Source organism: Macadamia integrifolia, chromosome 7 (assembly GCF_013358625.1).
Source record: "Macadamia integrifolia cultivar HAES 741 chromosome 7, SCU_Mint_v3, whole genome shotgun sequence".
In the NCBI taxonomy this organism is placed as follows: domain Eukaryota; kingdom Viridiplantae; phylum Streptophyta; class Magnoliopsida; order Proteales; family Proteaceae; genus Macadamia; species Macadamia integrifolia.
This window is the reverse complement of record NC_056563.1, coordinates 22,035,879-22,056,764: the sequence shown is the minus strand read 5'-3', so window position 1 is coordinate 22,056,764 and position 20,886 is coordinate 22,035,879. Positions and strand designations below refer to the sequence as shown.

Genomic DNA, 20,886 nt, shown 5'->3' with positions numbered 1-20,886 from the left:
GTAGTTGTCTCTTGTCATTATATAGGCATTTCATTGGAATGGTAGACTACATTGATTTGCTTGACTCAAGTCAATTCTTATTGAAATACCTGATTTTCCAGTTTCTATTGAGATTGAATATACTAAAACTGAATTTCTTGGATGTCAACTGAAAATCTTCGGTATTTGATTCCACGTCCTGTCCATGTTGTTGAAACTGACTGCTCTGCTTCCACAACTTGTATTAGTTGGTTATATCTTTTGTGCTAATAATAGAATATCTGTGGTCTCTCATGCAGCTTATGGGACTACACAAATGTTGTGATGAATTTCCTCTGTTGCCATCGAACTTTGGATGGTAGTTCCCCATGCAATTATGATTGGCTCGAGAACTTTGATGTTGTCATTACTGGCAGGTTCTATTCTTTCCTTAATTTTATTCAACCTTTAAAATTTTATCAGGTTATTCTAATATTCATTTGAGGTGGTTGTTTTTTTCCCTCAAAAGTTCATGTTTCTGCTTTTAATATGCTATTGACTGTTTTTGAACAGCATATCTGCATTTTGAGAGTTATTACTTATTTCTATTTTTTCCTATAATGTCACTTTGTACTTGCTCCATATGCATTTTGTCAATGAAATCAAGTTTTTTTGGTGCTCATAGAAAAAATTGCTAATTTTACCAAAAACACTGCACGAATGCTAATGTAGAAAAAAGAATCTTAACATAGCTTGAAGCATTTGATTTTCTTATTGCCTAGCTGCTTAACTTTTACACAAATTGGTCAAATTAGTTTGCTGTAAATTGGAATTGCTCAGTTCTTAGAAATGAGATGTAAGCGGTTAATTTTTAGAGATTTATCTTGGTTTCTTCTTCTTAAAAATAGAACTTGACATTTCAAAATGGATCAGTTATCCATTTCCATACATTAGCATTCGTGCAGTGTTTTTGGTAAAATTAGCAATTTTTTCTATGAGCACCAAAAAAACTTGATTTTATTGACAAAATGCATATGGAGCAAGTACAAAGTGACATAGCTTGAAGCATTTGATTTTCTTATTGCCTAGCTGCTTAACTTTTACACAAATTGGTCAAATTAGTTTGCTGTAAATTGGAATTGCTCAGTTCTTAGAAATGAGATGTAAGCGGTTAATTTTTAGAGATTTATCTTGGTTTCTTCTTCTTAAAAATAGAACTTGACATTTCAAAATGGATCAGTTATCCATTTCCATCACTTTACTTTTCAGTGTGACTGTCTTGTCTTTGAATTATGCTGTCTGTTTCTCTGCCATACATTGGTGGACACAGCATTGTGGTCCTGAAGTTTAAGCTCCATTTTCTCTGTTGGTTGCTGGCTATTCAGGAAGGGAATTTGTAGCACGTAGCTCATTTGTTGGCCTTCTGAGGCGTATGTTACTTCGTGATTATGAATGGGAAGATAAATATACTGGTTACTGCCCATTGTTCTCTGATAAACTTTTTATTAGACAAAATTAATCTATTGTCGTTTCTATACCCAAGACGTTAATAGGGAGGGGCAAGCGAGTGAGACCTTCAATGTTGGAGACTTTGCTTCCCCCCTTTAGTTGTATTAGTTGTAGCAGAATGCAATTCAGTAGGAATGCCTCCTTGATCAACGGCGCAGCAGAGTTAGCAAACGTGTAGTTGTTCCTTTGTCTTGCGGGAAGGTCAGCTAAGCCCCTTTACTGGATTAATAGGTTGAAGAAAAAACTCTGTTTTTCAGCAGGCATAGCTGTTGACGAAATGTGGCATGTGACATCTACAAATGAATGGTTTCGGCAGCATGATAGCATGATAGCTTCCTTCAATTTAAATCCTCTTGTTCATGGGCTTTTTCTTAGCATGTCTTTTAAGACAAAGAGCCCTTCTCAAATCTATCATTTGCTTGGTCCTAGGATGATGCATCTTTTGGGTGGGTTCATAACTACTCTTACTACAGGATGCTTGCCTAGCCAACACTTGGATGTGTCTCTACCCAAGCTTTTCTGGTTCACCCTAACATTACCCACCTCTCCAAATGTTGATGAGCAGTTTTTGGATGTCAAACAGACCAGGCTTCTTATGCCTCAAGTGATAGGTTGTGCTGGTCTGAATTTCCTGCCCGCTTGTGATGTAGATGGATCGAATCATCCAAAGAATGAGTCCAGATCTGGCCTATTCTGGACCAGCCTTGGACCAGCTTGTGAACCAGATTTCCAGCCCTTTAGGGGCCATCAAATCAGTCCCTATGCAGCCCAGCTGGAGCCTCTAGAAGTTTCCTTATTTGGCACCATCAACCCAGATGTTTGGCACTCCAGGTTTCCATTCCTGGAATCTTCCACGGCAAGGCATTCTTCTCCCCATCGAGCAGCAGCTTCTCAGTCAACGTTTAGACAGCTATTTGGTTTCCTTGTTGGACCTTCAGGCCAGCTCAGCAGCCAGCCCATCTTCCCATCGATTAGCACATGTGGGCCTCCAAGTTTTGTCTTAAAAGAATCTCATAGAAGATCAATACAGCTGTCCCATATTCAGCTCCAAGCGAAGATCTCCATCAGCCATCGAATTGGCCCAACTAGCATAGGATTTAGTTTCCTTTTTTAGGTTGTCAAGTTAGTCAAATTAGTTTCCTATTTTGTAACTTGCTAGCTTCCTTTTTGAGTTCAGTTGTTAGTTTCTAACTTAATTCTTACTTGGTTAGCAAGTTAGGAGTTAAGTTAGGAAGTTTATTTCCAGCTTTAGTTTCCTATTTAAATTCACTCATGTAAGCCTATAAAGGGACCACCATCGATTGTAATCAGTTAGACAAAATTGATTAATGAAATTATGATTTCCTAGCTGAGGTTGGGTAGCTCCTACGTAGCCTTACATCAGCTTGTTTAACAGGAGTCAAGTTTGGTCCCCTACGGAGTAAAGGGGGTTGTGGGTTGTGTCAATACATCTGAGAGAGTACAGATGAGATGTCCAACCCAAAATCCCCCGAGCTAACAGCAGACATAATAATTCCTAGAAATTACTGCAAGAGGGAAAGGACTGTGCCAAAAAAAAATCATTAACTTCCCTTATTTCGAGAGCTACTGTTTTGAGTTGAAAGAGCAGACTAAATTGATTGGAGTGGTCCTCAGGCATACTGGAGACCAGAACCATTGTCCTAGAATAGGGCACAAAAGTGGGCCATTTTGTGCTTAATCATGGGAAGATAAAATCATAAAATATTCTGGTTACTAAGGGAGCCTTTATACATAGTATAGACAAAATAGATCCATTGTCCTTTTTTTCCCCCCCCTTTTTCTTCATCCTCTCTTTTCTTCTCTATGAAGTGAAGAAACCTAAATTTCTCTTATCTGAGATCTCTTGGATGTATTCATAGAGGGAAACGAAATATGCAGCTATTCTCTCTAATTTTCACTGTACTGAAAAATGCTTCTCATCTGTTATTGTTTTGCATGATGCATGCTATATGTTGGTTCACTTCCTTAGATCTAGTCTTTTGCAGTCTCCTTATTTTTTATAAAAAAATACAATAAATTTAGTGAGCAGCAGCATTGTCTTTTTATTCAATGTTTACAGTTCAAAGCCAAGCTTTTTCCATGAAGACAATCGAGCAAACTTGTTTGAGGTTGAACCTGAGTCAGGAATGCTAGTTAATACGGATAATGGCACTCCTTACCCTCAGGTTTGTGGCAGTGTATTCTAATCATTATCAGTAATTGATTTTGTCTCTGGATGTCCTTTCTTTACTCATTTTATTGTCCATTAACAGATTGGAAGTTCTTCACCTATGTTACCTTCTATGGGCCTGAAGAAGGGATGTAGAGTTTTCCAGGTGCCTTCGAAATCTAATTCTTGTTTATCCACTTTATAGATGGATAAAAGTTGACTGTCTGCTAATACATGGTTATCTGTGATGGCTAATGATTGTGTTACGGAACTTGTTTCTTTAGGGAGGGAGTGTTGGGCATCTGCATAAACTGCTTTCAATTGAATCAAGTTCACAGGTATTGCATCACTTCTTACAAGAAATTTTGTGTTGAATTTCCTGTTGGTTATATGTCTTGGCCATGCCGTGGAGACTCATCTTGATGTGTACTCTATTTTCTCGAAAGTTCTTCATTTACATTGATTTTTTCGAGAGCCTTATTTAGTACATTTCTCCTTCATTATAGAGCATGTAAAATGTTCCATTTCTCTCTCTTTCTCTCTCTCTCTCTCTCTCTCACACACACACACACACACACACACATTTGTACTTGTTTGATGAGTCAAATCAGTAGCCAATAACAAGATCTTTAATAAAAAGGATATTCAGATTAGGGTGATTTAAGACGATATAAAATCAGGTGGAGCTAAGGGTATTATTTTGAAACCAGAAATATAACCAACTCCAACCAACATAACAGGGCCAGATTTGAATCAAAAACATATTTTAAGGTTTGTGAACATGTGGTAAAAATCTCAGCGTGTTCAGATGGCTGGTTTGCTTAATCTGAACAAAACACATGTATATTAAGGTCTAGAATCTGGGGTTCTTGTTGCAGAAAATTAAGAGACAACTAATTTGTTGTTGCAGTAATCTGAGAATAAGAATTTGTTAAGGACAATGGTTACGATACCCGTCTAGATTCATTTTTGTAGGCTAAGGACTGTGACTGTATTATTAATCAGCCGTAGCATAAGCATACTTTATGCTCTGAATCTTCTCTTCTCAACTTGGTATCAAAGCCCAATACTTTGGATAACCTCGCCTGAGCCCTGCTGCCAATGCCTAAGCCCCTGCCAGCTCCGCCAGACCTCCCTTAGCCTCCTGGCAGCTTCGTCTGAGCACATTTGACACCCTGTTGGTCCCATGTGAACCCGCCAGGCCCTTATCGGCACTGCCAGCTCCCCTGCTTTTTGCCGACTCCGTCATTGACCACCAGCGGCTCCATTTTTTTGTGTCAAAAAACCAAAAATAAAAAATGATACCAAAGAGAGCCTAATAAAACCCGCACCCAAGATATAAAAACTTCCTAAAATCTAGGACTAATGGAGCTGTCAAATCCTCCTTAACGCATGGCCAGTTAATCTTTCAACTGATCTCCAAGCTTGATGCCCGTGGGGCCCATACTATATGGAACCAATCTTCCCAGAAATTAGCCTATGCAATCTGTCCAAACGCAAACTAGTTCTTCCCGAAAAAGATCTCACACAGCTGGACGGAATCTGATCTCTTAAGATATGCTACTAAAAATTAGAAATCTGGCCCTCTAATGTTCTCCATCGAACCATCTAGCATGTACTTCCTTTGCAAAAAGAAGAGAGGAACAATTAATTATGTTGTATATGCTGGATGTTCTCTTAGATTTTGGATGGATTGTCGCCCTTGTTTGACCGGCGTATCCCTCTAAGGCTTAAGGGAAAACTCTATAGGATTGTTGTGCGACCGACTATGATGTATGTGGTAGAATATTGGGCAGTTAAGAAGGGTCATATAGACAAGCTATGTGTAGCTGAGATGCAGATGTTAAGATGGATGTGCGGCAAAACTAGAAAGGATAAAGTAAGGAATGATCATATTAGAACTGATTTGGGAGTTCCAGGATCAATGGCAAGCTCCATGAAAGTTGTTTGAGATGGTTTGACCATGTTCAAAGACGTCTTGAGGATGTCCCAGTAAGAAGGAACGATCAGATTCAAATTGAAGGAGCTAAAAGACCTAGGGGCAGGCCTAAAATGACCATAGGCGAAATGGTGAGGAATGACATGCATAGTCTCGATCTTGTCCTAAATATAGCCTTAGATAGAGCCTATTGGAGAGCAAGGATCCATGTAGCCGACCCCATTTTGCTGAGATTCTCTTGACTTGTTGAGTTGGCCTCTTTCCTCTTACCGTCATCTCTAATCCTTACATCTCATCCTTCCTCTTCCTCTCTCTCTCTCTCCTTTTTTTATTTTTAATTTAATTGATCCATGTAGCCGACCCCGTTAAGTTGGGATAAGGTTGAGTTTGTTGTTGTTTTGATGTTACCCTTGTTTGGAATGAATTGGGTACTCTTATCCATCCTCTATTAGAACTTGTTGCTTTCACATATGTGTAGTCTACGAGTCTTAACTATATGTGTTTTCATAAGATATTTTGAAGAGGCTTAACTTAGTTTGTATGTTCCCATTAAATTCTTACATGTTATTTTCATTTAGTAGGTTCTTTATGTTGGAGATCATATTTATGGAGATATTTTGCGAAGCAAAAAAGTTCTGGGTATAGCCACTTGTCTTTTCTCACTTTCTTTACTAGTCAAATAAGAATATATATCTTGGGATCAAATTGCTAAATGTCTTTCATTTTGATAGTCCCTTCCCTTTTTTAGATGTCTGCAAGTTTTGTTTGTAAATTTCAAATTGTTGTAAAATTTGGATTTTTGGCAAAATTAGGAAACCTTGTAAGAAAACATTGAAAGCGTGCTTTGCTGTTTCAGGAAATAGTAGAGCTAAAAAGGGAAAAAAAACAGGGAAATGGGCAATTGAATAAGAAAAAATAATATGCGCAAGAAAAAAATATAATATGATCCTTTGGAGGTTTAACTTTCTGTTCGTCCATGTGGAATGATGCAAGTAACTTTTCACTAGCTGGGTAATCTGTTTGACAAGTTGGCTGAAATTGAGAATCAGACAAAAAGTTAAACAGTACTTTAAATGGTTTATGATTCCCTGCTACTTGTCTGCAATGGTTTCTTTGAGGCATAGGAAGGATGAAACTTCATCCTCCTCTGGTTCATACTTGCACAATTCTATGAAGAGACTAACAGGCCATCAGAATATATTGTGACAGTTTCGTAATTATTTACAGTTTTTTTTTTATTGGAGTATTTAAATTTTTTTTTTTAATCTCCTTGTATTTATCTCTAAACTTCTATTAGGGTAATCAATGGACTTTGCAAGATCTGGGGTTGCCTTCTCATCTGAAAAAGAATATTAATTTTTCTTGCATGCACGTAAATTAGTAATTGCTGAATGTTATGAACGTGTTCTATCACAACTTGAAGTGGTTTTCCGACTTTACGTTTGTATGCATGAAGTGTGGGCATGGAACTAAGATGCATGATTTTTTTTTTTTATTCCCTATTTATATGTTTCTATTTTATTTGATTTTATCTTTATTTATTTATTTTTTGTCTTAATAGGGTGGAGAACAATGCTTGTTGTTCCAGAGCTTGAGAGAGAGGTGGAACTACTTTGGGAGTCGAGGGATACTCGTAAGGTGGTAACAAAGTTTCTTATTTGCAAACCATTTTGGTCATTGGATAATTGAGTACTTTGAGAAAATGAATGTATTTGCAGAAGTTTTATACTGATTAAGAATGCAGATTTACGTTAGAAAAAAAACTTGATCTTTTGTTGTTTTTCTATAAACATGAAAGCAAACAAGTAGACAAAGCTATTGAACAAGCACAAGGAAAATAAACTAGATAGAGACGTAGAGTTTGTTGGTTTAAGACAATGCTGCCTTCTTTTTATTTTTCATCCAAGAACCAAATCTTTCAGATGGAAAACTCAGCAAGCATAAATGATGTTTCATATCCTCGAAGCACTAAAAATATATTTCAGTTTTCTGTTGAGCCAATTTTTTAGTATTTCATGAGATTTTTCGGAAATATTTTCTTTCATAGGCGATGCATGTAGAATAATTGGGCATGATGTACCTAACATTATATTTCCCTTTCCCAAATATTAATTAATTAATTTGGAAAAATGGTTCCTACACACCCACGCTAGGAACTTTACCTACACATTCATTTTAAATATTGCCACATGAACAAATGGTGTGGCTATTCTGACCGTGGATAGAGAGCTCATCTTGTGGAGTATTCATTTGTCAAATTTAAGATGACATGCACCCCATGTATGTCCATGCATGCTAAGAAGTTACTCTGACCTCTACCATGCACTTTCCCATAGCCCTAGATTTCAAGGCTCTATTTTGCCATGTGCAAACTCAATAGGGCTGTAACTTGACATTTTCCATGTGGTAGTTTGTAGAAAGTTGAAGTGTAGATAATGTTCCTAATGTAGGAATGGATTTGACAACCAAACCAGTTCCAAAACTGCAGGAACTTTTAGACTAGAGAACAACCAGATTACACCCCACAAACCACTATAATCAGACCAACAGAAAATAGAAGTAACAGTATATAACGATCTCAGAAATCCAGTAGCAAGTAAGTCAGACCAGTAGTAGTCAGATAAGATCAAACCAGGGGCTGAAATCAGTACAAATAAGTGCAAACAACTTGTATTCAATGACTGATATCATAAAACAGCAGTGACAAACAATCCAGACCAACCGATATCAGTTCGGGTTAGTACAGATCACTAGAAGACAAAATTCTGGTGATTTTAAATATCTAACTATTGGCTGAACAGAATCAGCTAGAAAGTGGATCGATCCTTAGTTAAGCAGAGGGGAACAATCGACCAGAAGATGGGAGAAAACCACTGGCTGGACTGATCCCAACAGTGGGGGCTGAATGCTGTGTTTGCAGAAATTCTGGGCAGAGAACAAAGAAAACACTTACCTGGTTGCAGCAGCCTTAATCCTTGAAAATAAGACTATAATTAATTGAGAAGAACAGTAGAAGAGAAGGGCCTCTTGGACTTCACACCGCAAAGAGTCGTTGGATCGAACACCAACCCATCACTGTGATCAGACACACAAGTTTTCTTGCAGAGAAAGCAGCAGCAGCAGCCATGTATTTTGTCAAAATCGTGGCTCATTAAAAGAGCCATCATCTTTATTTATAATGATGGGGAGGGTTTACAAGTAATAGTAACTCAGAGTTACTAAATCTGAATTACTAAAAATTGATTACAAGAAGTTACTAAAAACTGGAAATTAGAATCTAATGAAAATAGAAACTAGTCTAGACAGAAATTAGACACTAATAATGACTTGAAATTAGAAACTAATTTAGGACTTCAAAATAGAAACTAAATAACTAATTAGTAACCCCATCAGCAGCCCAAACTGTGGGCTGACTTGGACCAGATCTGGGTCGACCCAGTCAGCCACTTGGGTCGACCTTGGTCTTGGTTCTCCTTGTGTAAACCCTTGTTGGAACTGCATCAGCTCTTCCCGGCTTGAAAACATTCAACTCCGACGAATGGATAAGGGACATGTAGCGCTCATACAAGTTTGGATCAAGCCTCTTGAAATCATCAGCATGAATCCAAGTACAGTCTCCATCATCCGAATGATGCTCAACATAAAGGTGAAGATCATCCACATTAAACACATTGCTTATGATGTTGCTAATGTGTATACAGTGAGATTGCTTTGACAAGGCTCTTCGAGCAGAGGAACTTATGGCACAGTCAAGAAGAAGGTTTGGTTTTCAGGCAGGGGAGGTCAAGAAAATTTTTTCAGCCACTAAACCTAACACTTCAGTAACCCCAAGAGCCACAACTCCTCTATGTGAAGTGAAGATACCTCTATTCAAACCAAAAGAACTTGAAGTCAAGGTTCACATTGAAGAGATGGTTCTTGAAGCTTCAAAGACAGAAGGTCAAGAGATAAAAGATTCAACTGAAAAGTTCTACATTGAAGAGAGCATAGTAGACAAGACTGAAGACGTGGAAGATGTGGCACAACAAGTCTTTGAGATTCATGATGAAAAGGAAGCGTTTGTTCTAATCCTTGATGAGAAGGTTACCAACATTGACGATTCTATGCACACGACATTCACGGTTGGTATTGATTCAGAGGTTGAGCATATAGAGTTTGTTATGCCATCATGGTTCTTTGAAGAGAATGCTCCACACCTTGAAGACTACCTTCCAAAAGTCTACAAGCAACCAGAATTTTGTTTGGGAATGGTTAAAGCTGCTACGCACATGTTGTTTCCTCCTTATCATTGAAAATTCGAAGACGAATTTTTTCAAGATGGGGAGAGTTGATGTAGATTAATTACCAAAATATGCTTGTTTTATTAGGAATAAGCTTAGGGTTGGGTTCCATACATGTTGGGGCTTTGATCCCATGTGTTTTGAGTGTAATAGACTACTTTTATGGGTCTAAAAGGGGGGTTCTAAGATTGAGTACGGGATTACTAGTTAGTTTCCATTTTCATTAGTTTCCTTTTTAATTGTGCTTGATTTGAGTTATATTTGTTTCCTTAGGAGTCAAGTTATTAATTGAATCAAGTCATTAGTAGTTAGTTTCCTTTTTCAACTAGTTTCTAATTTCAGTTTTTAGTAACTATTGTATTAGGAGAATATTTGGTTTCCTTTTTGAGGAACCTTCTATTTTATAATTCCCTCCCCCATTAACATTATAAATAAAGAAGAGGAGGCTCCTAAAAGCCTAGAATGATTTTGATAAAAAAATTAATGGATGTTGCTATTGTCTTTTTTATGAAGAGTTGTCTTGTGTTTGATCAAGGCTGAAGGAATTGGTGTTTGATCTAATTGAATACTTGCGGTGTGAAGTCCAGGAGGTCTACTTCAAGTATTATTCTCTTAAGTTTTTATATCTCTTTCAAGATTTATTAGGGCTGCAAAACAAGGTATGTAATCTATTACTCTGCTGCCCAGAAAATTCTGCAAAACAGAGCATCTGCCCCTGCTGGAATGACCAGATCTGAGTATCCGATTAGTCCAGTTTTTTTGATCAAAGGTTCCTCCCCATACCAGTGAGGATCGACCCAAATATTGGCTGATTCTACTCAGCCATTGATGAGATATTAGAAATCTCCAGATTTTCGTCTTTTAGTGAACTGAAGTTTCCATTTTCTGGATTCTGGTTCTGCTGATCTGAATTGCATTTTCTGGACTGCTGAATTAAGTTTTTTGAATATTGAAGACTGTTAGTGCTTCAACAATTTCTGATTTAATTCTAAAACTGCTACTGGGTTGGTTTATTCACAGTGTTACTGTCCTGACAAATCGATACTATTTCTGTGATCTGGTGTGATTGATTGTAACCTATTTTCTGTCCTAATTTTGTTGTTAATTGATTCTGCTTATTGGTATAATTTCTGTAGTTGATATTCCAGAATTCTGTGTTTGTTCTTTCTGGTTTTCAAATTACTGGTTAAATTCTGGATTATTGCTGCTGTCTCCTTTTGGGTGAATTTTGGTTGTTCTCTGGTTTATAAAATCCTGCAGTCTTGGGTCTGATTTGGTGGTCCAATCCATCCCTACATTAAGTGGTATCAGAGCATGGCTGGGAACAACACCCCCACCCTAGCTTCTCTTATGGAGATGCTACAGACTATGAGGACTGAGATGAAGGCTGAACAGCAAGCCTTATGGACTAAATTGAATGATTAATTGGATGCCAGGTTGTTGAATGAAGAAACCCCACCGCAACAGCCTACTGGCGATTCACGTACAACACCTGAAGTAGAAACCCCATTGAATGTAGTTGCTCAGTTGACTAACAGGAGAGCAAACCCTAATCTGAGAGCACCACAGAGGGTTCCGATAGCACAACCTACTGTTGAAGAACAGTAGAAGAGAAGGGCCTCTTGGACTTCATGCCGCAAAGAGTCGTTGGATCGAACACCAACCCATCACTGTGATCACACACATAGAAGTTTTCTTGCAGAGAAAGCAGCAGCAACAACCATGTATTTTGTCAAAATCGTGGCTCATTAAAAGAACCATCATCTTTATTTATAATGATGGGGAGGGTTTACAAGTAATAGTAACTCAGAGTTACTGAATCTGAGTTACTAAAAATTGATTACAAGAAGTTACTAAAAATTGGAAATTAGAATCTAATGAAAATAGAAACTAGTCTAGATAGAAATTAGAAACTAACAATGAATTGAAGTTAGAAACTAATTTAGGACTTCAAAATAGAAACTAAATAACTAATTAGTAACCCCATCAGCAGCCCAAACCGTGGGCTGACTTGGACCAGATCTGGGTCGACCCAGTCAGCCACTTGGGTCGACCTTGGTCTTGGTTCTCCTTGTGCAAACCCTTGTTGGAACTGCATCAGTTCCTACAATGGGCACGTAGGAAATCGAAGCCCATTAAAATTTGAATAATATGGTTCAAATGTTGACATTTTAGCCAAATGGACTTTGCCATGCATTGGAAATTTCTGGACTACCAAGAGGGTTTATGGATTTTAATGAGATGATTTTTGGACATACATGGGACGGTTAATGATTGAAATTGCTTCTGAATTTTGACACGTGTACCCTCAACATCTAACAGTTGGTATTGCCACGTCATCATTTCATGTGGTGCCAACCAGTAAGTAATCATGATTCACTCAATAATGAATCTTTTTACCTGCTTTTAATTAGCTGTTTCATGCAGGAACTTCGATTGCTAAGGAAAGAGCGTGATCTTATTGAGGACAAAATACATCATCTGCAATGGTCTCTGAAGTGAGTATTTGTATTTGATCACATTTTCTTATTGGGAATTAATTAATTAACCTACACATTCTATTCGGGATTCGGTGTTGCATAACTTTGGTTTGAAATAATTTGTTCACTTGTTGTGTTGAATGATTTCACGTCATTGATTTTCCTTTGGTTAACTTCATATATTTTTTTTTATCATAAATCTGCAGTTTTTTTGTTAATTATTTCAGTGTTCCAGGATGATATTTGAATGGTGATTATGGACTTGCTTTTACTGAAGCAATTTTTAATGTGGCTCAGGTTTTGATTTTTTAAAAATGGGTGTATAGTTTGTTGAATTCTACGACATGTTTGTATAGAGCATGAATTTTCAGTATAGTTCTTTGCTTCTCAAGAACCTTTGCTTATCTAGCAAAATATATATGCTTTGTTCACATGCTCTAAAGAAGTGATTCATACATTCCATTCCAGCCAATATTTTTCAACTTGCATCTTATTTTGGAGGTGGGGGTTTGTTTCCAACTTGACCGGAAATTGCCCAACATGCTGAATTAGATCTGCCTTGGTTGTCATGGCGGTTAATAGTTGCCCAAGAATGGTGGAAGAATAGGATGCCCATTCGGAAAATCCTCCACTCTCCCCCTCCCTCCCTCTTCTTTTTCAGTAAGAAATATATTTATCAAGGTGGGACAGAAAAGGGCCTTATTATGCTTTACCAGACCTTCTAAACAAGGACCTAGAAAAAAAAAGTCCACCCCCCCCCCCCCCCCCAATCAGCAGTAGATAACTCAGCTAACCTTTATATCAACTGAAATGGGTCAGCTACATTAATCCTTTTTTGCCATTCAACTTTATTTGCAGTCATATTTGTTAACCCAAAGTTAGCCATATCTTTTCTGAGCACTTTACAAAACTGATGTAGATCAAGTAGATAGGTCTGCTAGTGCTGGGAAAGAGAGATAGAGTGAGGAAGAGAAGAATGTAAGTTTAGAACTGTGGGGCCCTGGTGGAAAAGTGAGAAATGAGAGAGTAGGGGGAGGGAAAGGGAAAAGACGAGAAGATAAAACATGGGGAGGAGAGAAAGGGTGAGTGGATAGGTGATGTAGATCTGAAGACCTACATCCGTAGGAAGAAGGCCAACAAGAGTAACTAGCATGTGGCCTTACCTTGTTGATGCTTATTAATTTCCATACTTAGTTTTTATTTCATATTTTATGTCTTAGTTTAGTCCAAATTGCACCATGGTCCATGTTGATCTGATATCGGTTCAATTTAAGTGGTTAGAAGTTACTTTTACTTTTACTTTTTATTTTTCTAAAAGGGGGGATCAATTCACTTTTGTAAGTGATGATGGGTGAAGATTTTTCCACCTTTGGTAGTTGGGGGATGAAGACTTTTCCATTGCAACTTTAAGAGGTGAGGATTTTTCCATTTTTGGTAGTTGGTAGGTGAAGACTTTTCCAACTTTAGTAGTCAGAAGGTGAAGACTTTCCTACCCCAACTTTAATAAGTGAAGACTTTCTACTATTGTTAGTTGGAAGTTGGGTATGTAATGTTTTATTGAGTTGGTCCAATAAATAGGGATCAATTGTAAGCATTCAAGGACAACTCAGAATTTGAAAACAAAGTTTGCTTATGCAACTCTCTTCTTGTGTTTGATCAAGAATCTCTTGTGTTTGATCAAGAAATCCCTTATGTTTGATCGAGGTAGGTTGGTGTTTGATTCAGTCGATCCACCTTGCGGTGTGAAGCCCGGGTGTTATTTTATTGTTTATTGTTCCATCCTTTTCATCTTTCAACATTTTTTTAGCAATATCCGATTCTCCATATCTAGAATTCCCTATTCTCTGAGAAAAGATCCTACCCTGGTACTGTTTTGAGCTTCCTCAATTACAGTATTACATCAATTGGTATCAGAGCATGGCAAAGAATGAGTCACAGTGGCCGCCGCCGCCGCCTCCACCTGATCCAATGGCAAAAGTCATTGAAATTTTTCAACAACTCTCTGCTGATCAAAAAGTTATTAGTGAGGTTACTGTGACTTGAGAACCAAAGTGTTACTCCAATATAAGGCAGCAATATACCATTCGAGAGGGAGGACAGGTATCAACTACAATCTACTGTGCATTGTCAACATAGGAGAAGTGTTGAAAGGGCACAACAAAGAACCCCTATAGCACCACCTACCTTCGAGGAGCATATAAGATCTTATTTCAATGGTGATCTTGAAGCACCCCGGTCGACGTGCTGATGATTCACAAAAAATCAATCTTGAATTAAAGGAGTTCAATAGAAAGCATGATCCACAGGTATTTTATGATTGGTTGGCTGTTTAGATGACTATTTTGATTGGTTTGAGTTGTCTGAGTCACGTAAGATGAGACTCGCGCGTACTAAGCTAGTTGGCTCAACCCACGAATGGTGGAGAACTGAAGAAAGGGATCTAGAAGATCGTGGTAGAGCTCCCATTACTTGGGAAGAGATGAAAGAAGATCTTAGTGCCAAACACTTACCACGACACTTTAAATCACAACTGCAGGACAAGCTGAATACTCTTCGTCAAGGGAGTATGTCCGTTGCAGAGTATATGGAGTAGTTTGATTCGCTCTATTCACGCACTGGCATCAGGGAGAATGAATTATAGGTACTTTCCCGCTTTCGTTTAGGTTTGAGATCTGATATAAATCGTGCTATTGGCGTAGTAGATGTATCCAATGTCAGGGAATGCTTCAAGAAGGCAGTACATGCAGAGGAGTTACTAGCTCCTATGGGTAGAAGGTTTGGATATCAAGCTAAAGAGATCACAAAATATTTTTCAGCAAAGAATCCTACTTCTTATCCTCCACGTACCACACCTTCTCCATGTGCTGATCACAAGGGGAAAGCACCAATGCCTAGCACTGCGACAGTGCAACGCTTTCATTGTCAGGAGAGGGGACATTATGCCAAAAATTGTCCACGTCAAAAAGTAGCAGTGATGGTTGACGCTGACGATACTCTTGATGAAGATAATTCCCATATCTTTCCATTCCCATTGGAAGAAGACGAAAATGTTGATTATTATGATGGGGCTGAAGCAAATGAAAATGACTCCTATGGAATTCATGTGGTTTCTTGCATATTGGTGGCTGAAACCAAAGGCGAGGATTGGCGACGTACTTGCATATTTTACAGCTGCATGTGTTTAGCTGATCGCACTGTACAGGTGATAGTTGACAGTGACAGCTGCATTAATGTTGTCTCTGAGTTGTTTGTGAAGAAGGCACATTTGAAGGTAGAGAAACACCCGTAGCCTTACAAAGTATCCCTGCTGAATGGCAATACTTTGGAGGTCAATTAGCGATGTTTTGTTCCATTACAACTTTCTCGATATGAAGAAAAGGTATAGTGTGATGTTATTCCTATGAAGCTAACTGATGTTCTTTTAGGGAGGCCATGGATGTATGATATTGATGTTCTCATTGGCGGAAAGAAGAATCAATGCATATTTACCTTCAAAGGGCAGGGCACTATACTTGAGCCTATCAATGTACCAGAGGAGATGCGCAAGAGACAGACATTGAGGACTAACCAGAAAGCCACCACCAATACCAACAAGATGCTGGTCCTTCTACAGAAGAAGATCTTAGCTGTTCCACAAATGCAGTATGAGCGAACCAACCATGATACAGGCATGATATTAGCCCTGGTTACTAGAGAGGTCACTCCACTAACAGTTCAGCTCACATGGCCTATTAGAGAGTTTCTATCAGACTTTTCCGAATAAGCTTCCTCCTATACGCGATATTCAACATGCTATTGACTTGGTACCTGGTTCTGTGCTTCCCAACCTTCCAGCTTACCGTCTCAGTCCTACAGAACATACTGAGCTCAAAAGGCAAGTTGATGAACTACTACAGAAGGGGTTTATCGTTGAGAGCCTTAGTCCTTGTGTTGTACCAGCATTGCTTGCTCCAAAGAAGGATGGCTCATGGCACATGTGTGTCGACAGCAGAGCAATCAACAAAATAACGGTCAAGTATAGGTTTCCCATACCACGACTTGATGATATGCTAGACATGTTGTCCGGTGCAAAGGTCTTTTCAAAATTGGACCTTCGAAGCGGCTACCATCAAATTTGTATTTGGCCAGGAGATGAATGGAAGACCGCCTTCAAGACCAAGGATGGACTGTTCGAGTGGAAGGTCATGCCCTTTGGTCTGACGAATGCACCTAGTACGTTCATGCGAGTTATGACACAGGTACTTCGTCCATTTATTGGTCGATTTTTGGTTGTATACTTTGATGATATCTTAGTTTACAGCAAGCATCCAGATGATCACATCGACCATTTAAAGCAAGTCTTGAGGGTGCTCCGTATGGAGAAGCTATACATTAATCTCAAGAAGTGTTCCTTTATGCTGCCCAAGGTTGTATTCCTTGGTTTTATTGTCTCATCCAAGGGGGTTGAAGCTGATCCTGAGAAGATCAAAAGCATCACCAACTGGCCTACTCCGAAGACAATCACTGAAGTCTGTAGCTTCTATGGTCTAGCCTCATTTTACAGGAGATTCATTCGAAATTTTAGTGCAATCATGGCACCTATTACCGAATGTATGAAGCAGAGTAAAGGCAAGTTTGAGTGGACAACAACGGTGACAAAAGCCCTCCATATTATCAAAAAGAAGATGACGGAGGCCCCGGTATTACGCCTGCCAGATTTTGATCGTGTATTTGAGGTGGCAACTGATGCTTCGCATATTAGATTGGGAGGTGTGCTGATGCAAGAAGGGCACCCTATCTCTTTCTATAGCGAGAAACTCAACGATGCCAAGCGACGCTACTCGACTTATGATTTGGAGCTCTATGCTGTCATCCAAGTGTTACGCCACTGGAGACACTATCTTATTGGTAAGGAATTTATTCTTTACACCGATCATGAAGCACTCAAACATCTCCATTCTCAGAAGTTAATCAGTCAGAAGCAAGTGGGTTGCTTACTTACAAGAGTTCGTCTTTGCGATGAAATACAAGGCTAGTAAAGAGAACACGGTGGCTGACGCTTTAAGCTGAAAAGTTCCACTATCAATACTTTTTCAGCACATGCCGTTAGTATTGATCAGATACGAGATGAGTACGCATCTAATAAGGATTTCAGAGTCCTATATGCAGAGTTACAGCAAGGTGGGCAACACTCTAAATATTCTATCCACAATGGTTATTTGTTCTTCGGAATGCGATTATGCATTCCAGACTCCTCCCTACGACATCACATCATAAGGGAGTTACACGGAGGAGGTTTGGGAGGCCACTTCGGTAAGGACAAGACCATCATACAGGTGACTGATCGGTACTACTGGCCACACATTGCAAAAGACGTAGATCATGTCATCAAAAGGTGTCGAGTCTATCAACTTGCTAAGGGAACCAAGTAGAATAGAGGCCTCTACTCCCCACTACCGGTTCCTCATGCACCTTGGCTCGACATTAGTATGGATTTTGTACTTGGGCTACCACCTACAAGAGAACGGTACGATTCCATCATGGTTGTAGTAGATCGCTTCTCTAAGATGGCTCACTTTTTGCCATGTCGAAAGACCTTTGATGCCTATCATATTGCAAAGCTCTTCTTCAAAGAGGTTGTTCGACTGCATGGGCTGCCAAGTACTATTGTCTCTGATCGTGACGTCAAGTTTATGAGCTATTTCTGGAAGACATTGTGGCTGAAAACTAACACAAAGTTACAGTTTTCAACTGCATTCCATCCACAAACTGACGGTCAAATGGAGGTTGTTAATAAAAGTTTGGGGAACTTGTTGAGGTGCTTAGTCCGAGATTATGAGAAGACATGGCCAACAATCCTCGACATAGCTGAGTTTGCCTACAATAGCTTAGTGAATAGGACAACGGGGCGCACACCATTTGAAATATTACTTGGAATTCAGCCGCAACGCCCAATTGATCTTGTTCCACTCCCACCCCAGGCTCGAATCAGCCTTGAAGCTGATGAACTCTTGCACCACATCATAGAGGTGCATGCAAATGTGCGACGACATATTGCCTTAAGTAATGATGTGTACAAGACTACAGCTGATCGTCATCGACGTTATGTGGAGTTCAAACTAGGAGACATGGTTATGGTTCGCATAAATCCTGAGAGGTTCCAACCTGGTGTTAACACAAAGCTCCATCCAAAGAAGATGGGTCCCTACAAGGTGCTGAAACATGTAGGACCAAATGCTTATGTGCTCGAATTGCCTGAGGAAATGATCATAAGAGATGTCTTCAATGTAGCTGACCTACATCTTTATGTAGGACATCATTCAGATGATGGTGACTTGGAACAAATGCTAAGGTTGGCCCAACTTACACCACCTCTTGAAGATGTTATTGAAGAGGTTTTGGATGATACTTACAAAACAACTCGTCGTGGTACTGGTTATCACACTTTTCTTATCAAATGGAAGGGACGACCACGGATTGATTGCACTTGGATTCATGCTGATGACTTCAAGTGACTCGATCCTGACTTATATGAGCGTTACATGTCTTTCACCTATTCGTCGGAGACGAATGTTTTCAAGTTGACGAATGTTTTCAAGTCGGAAGGAGCTGATGCAGATCTGAAGACCTACATCCGTAGGAAAAAGGCCAACAAGAGTAACTAGCATGTGGCCTTACTTGTTGATGCTTATTAATTTCCATACTTAGTTTTTATTTCATGTTTTAGTTTAGTCCAAATTGAACCATGGTCCATGTTGGTCCAATATCGGTTCAATTTAAGTGGTTAGGAGTAACTTTTACTTTTACATTTTTACTTTTCTAAAAGGGGGGGATCAATTCACTTTTGTAAGTGCTGATGGGTGAAGACTTTTCCACCTTTGGTAGTTGGGGGATGAAGACTTTTCCATTGCAACTTAAGAGGTGAGGATTTTTTCACTTTTGGTAGTTGGTAGGTGAAGACTTTTCCAACTTTAGTAGTTGGAAGGTGAAGACTTTCCTACCCCAACTTTAATAAGTGAAGACTTTCTACTATTGTTAGTTGGAAGTTGGGTATGTAATGTTTTGTTGAGTTGGTCCAATAAATAGGGATCAATTGTAAGCATTTAAGGACAACTCAGAATTTGAAAACAAAGTTTGCTTATGCAACTCTCTTCTTGTGTTTGATCAAGAATCTCTTGTGTTTGATCAAGAAATCCCTTATGTTTGATCGAGGTATGTTGGTGTTTGATTCAGTCGATCCACCTTGCGGTGTGAAGCCCAGGTGTTATTTTATTGTTTATTGTTCCATCATTTTCATCTTTCAACACTTTTTAGCAATATCCGATTCTCCATATCTAGAATTCCCTTTTCTCTGAGAAAAGATCCTACCCTGGTACTGTTTTGAGCTTCCTCAATTACAGTATTACATCAATAGGTAACAACCTCTTTCATATTACCAAATAACTGAAAAAGATGAAGTTAAGGCACACTAATACTTATCTCCTCCAGCCAATGGCTTTAACTAAAGTTTCCAAGGCAATATACGCTAAATAAAGTAAAGAAATCAAACTCCTAAAACTAGGCCACGGTTTCTGGTTACTTGAAGAACCAGAACTGAACCATCTCTTAGGTCAAGGCCATGGGTTGGACCAGAACTTTACCCTTATGTGTGCCTTTCTCTGGAAAGGCTCAGAAGCTTGTAGATTTCTTCTCCCTATCAGCTCAGCTCCTGTCTGTTTTCCCAAAGATGTGGGGGGTCTTGGTCTGAGAAGAATTGAAGAGGTCAATTCTGTTGGCATCTCAAATTGATCTAGAAACTAGCGGTCAAGAAGAAAAGTATTTAGGTCGATTGGATCTACATTGGGCTGCTCCGTAACGACTTTATATGGACTATTGCTCTTTTTTCAGATGCTTCTTGGGTTTGGAGGAAGATACTCATTCTCTAGCCTCTTACTCTTGGGTTGCTATCTATAAGGTTGAGGATGGTGCCTCCACTAGTTTTTGGCTTTATCATGGCTTTATAGCTGGCACCCTATGGCTGCCCCTGCCATTAGTAGGTGCCAGAGTCATAGACAGCTCAGGGCTTCACAAGCAGCCCATGGTTGTAAACATCCTTTCCCATGATGGTTGGCCCCCTCTCTCCTCCCCCAATTGGCTGCTATTTCGAGTGCCTTGCCTTCCATCCCAAGAAGACCTACAAGTTCAGGTGATATTGTTACTTGGTCTCCTTCCTCTTCGAGCTTGTTCAGTTCTACGTCAGCTGGGACCTCATCAGAATTCGTTCCTCTATCTCTCCTTGGTTTAAGTTGGTTTGGTTCAAGGGTCACATCCCTCGCCACAACTTCTCTGTCTAGTGGACACCCTCTCTAACTGCCTCCTAACACAGTCTTTCCTCATTCGTTGCAGATTGCAGTCTCTCCATCCTGTTGTCTTTGTTGGAATGCCTCTTAAGACGATGATCATCTCTTCTTCACTTATCCCTTCGCTTCGATTTAGTACATGCTTCTGGCTAAGCATTGCAGTTCCCTGTTTTTCTCTTCCTTTTAATGATGAATTTTTATTCACCACCACCACCACCCCACCCCCCAAAAA

General features: G+C 39.2%; 1 protein-coding gene across 3 annotated transcripts in view; it reads left to right on the top strand.

The window, feature by feature from the left end:
• Positions 1 to 20,886, top strand: part of LOC122084136 (5'-nucleotidase domain-containing protein 4-like) — a 33,099-nt gene that overhangs the window by 7,927 nt on the left and 4,286 nt on the right. For all 3 annotated transcript variants that reach the window (XM_042652216.1, XM_042652217.1, XM_042652218.1), the window contains 7 exons: positions 279 to 395; positions 3,548 to 3,653; positions 3,741 to 3,803; positions 3,922 to 3,975; positions 6,158 to 6,215; positions 7,138 to 7,214; positions 12,284 to 12,354. In XM_042652216.1, coding sequence (XP_042508150.1) covers positions 279 to 395; positions 3,548 to 3,653; positions 3,741 to 3,803; positions 3,922 to 3,975; positions 6,158 to 6,215; positions 7,138 to 7,214; positions 12,284 to 12,354 — 546 coding nt within the window. The remainder of the gene's footprint in view (positions 1 to 278; positions 396 to 3,547; positions 3,654 to 3,740; positions 3,804 to 3,921; positions 3,976 to 6,157; positions 6,216 to 7,137; positions 7,215 to 12,283; positions 12,355 to 20,886) is intronic.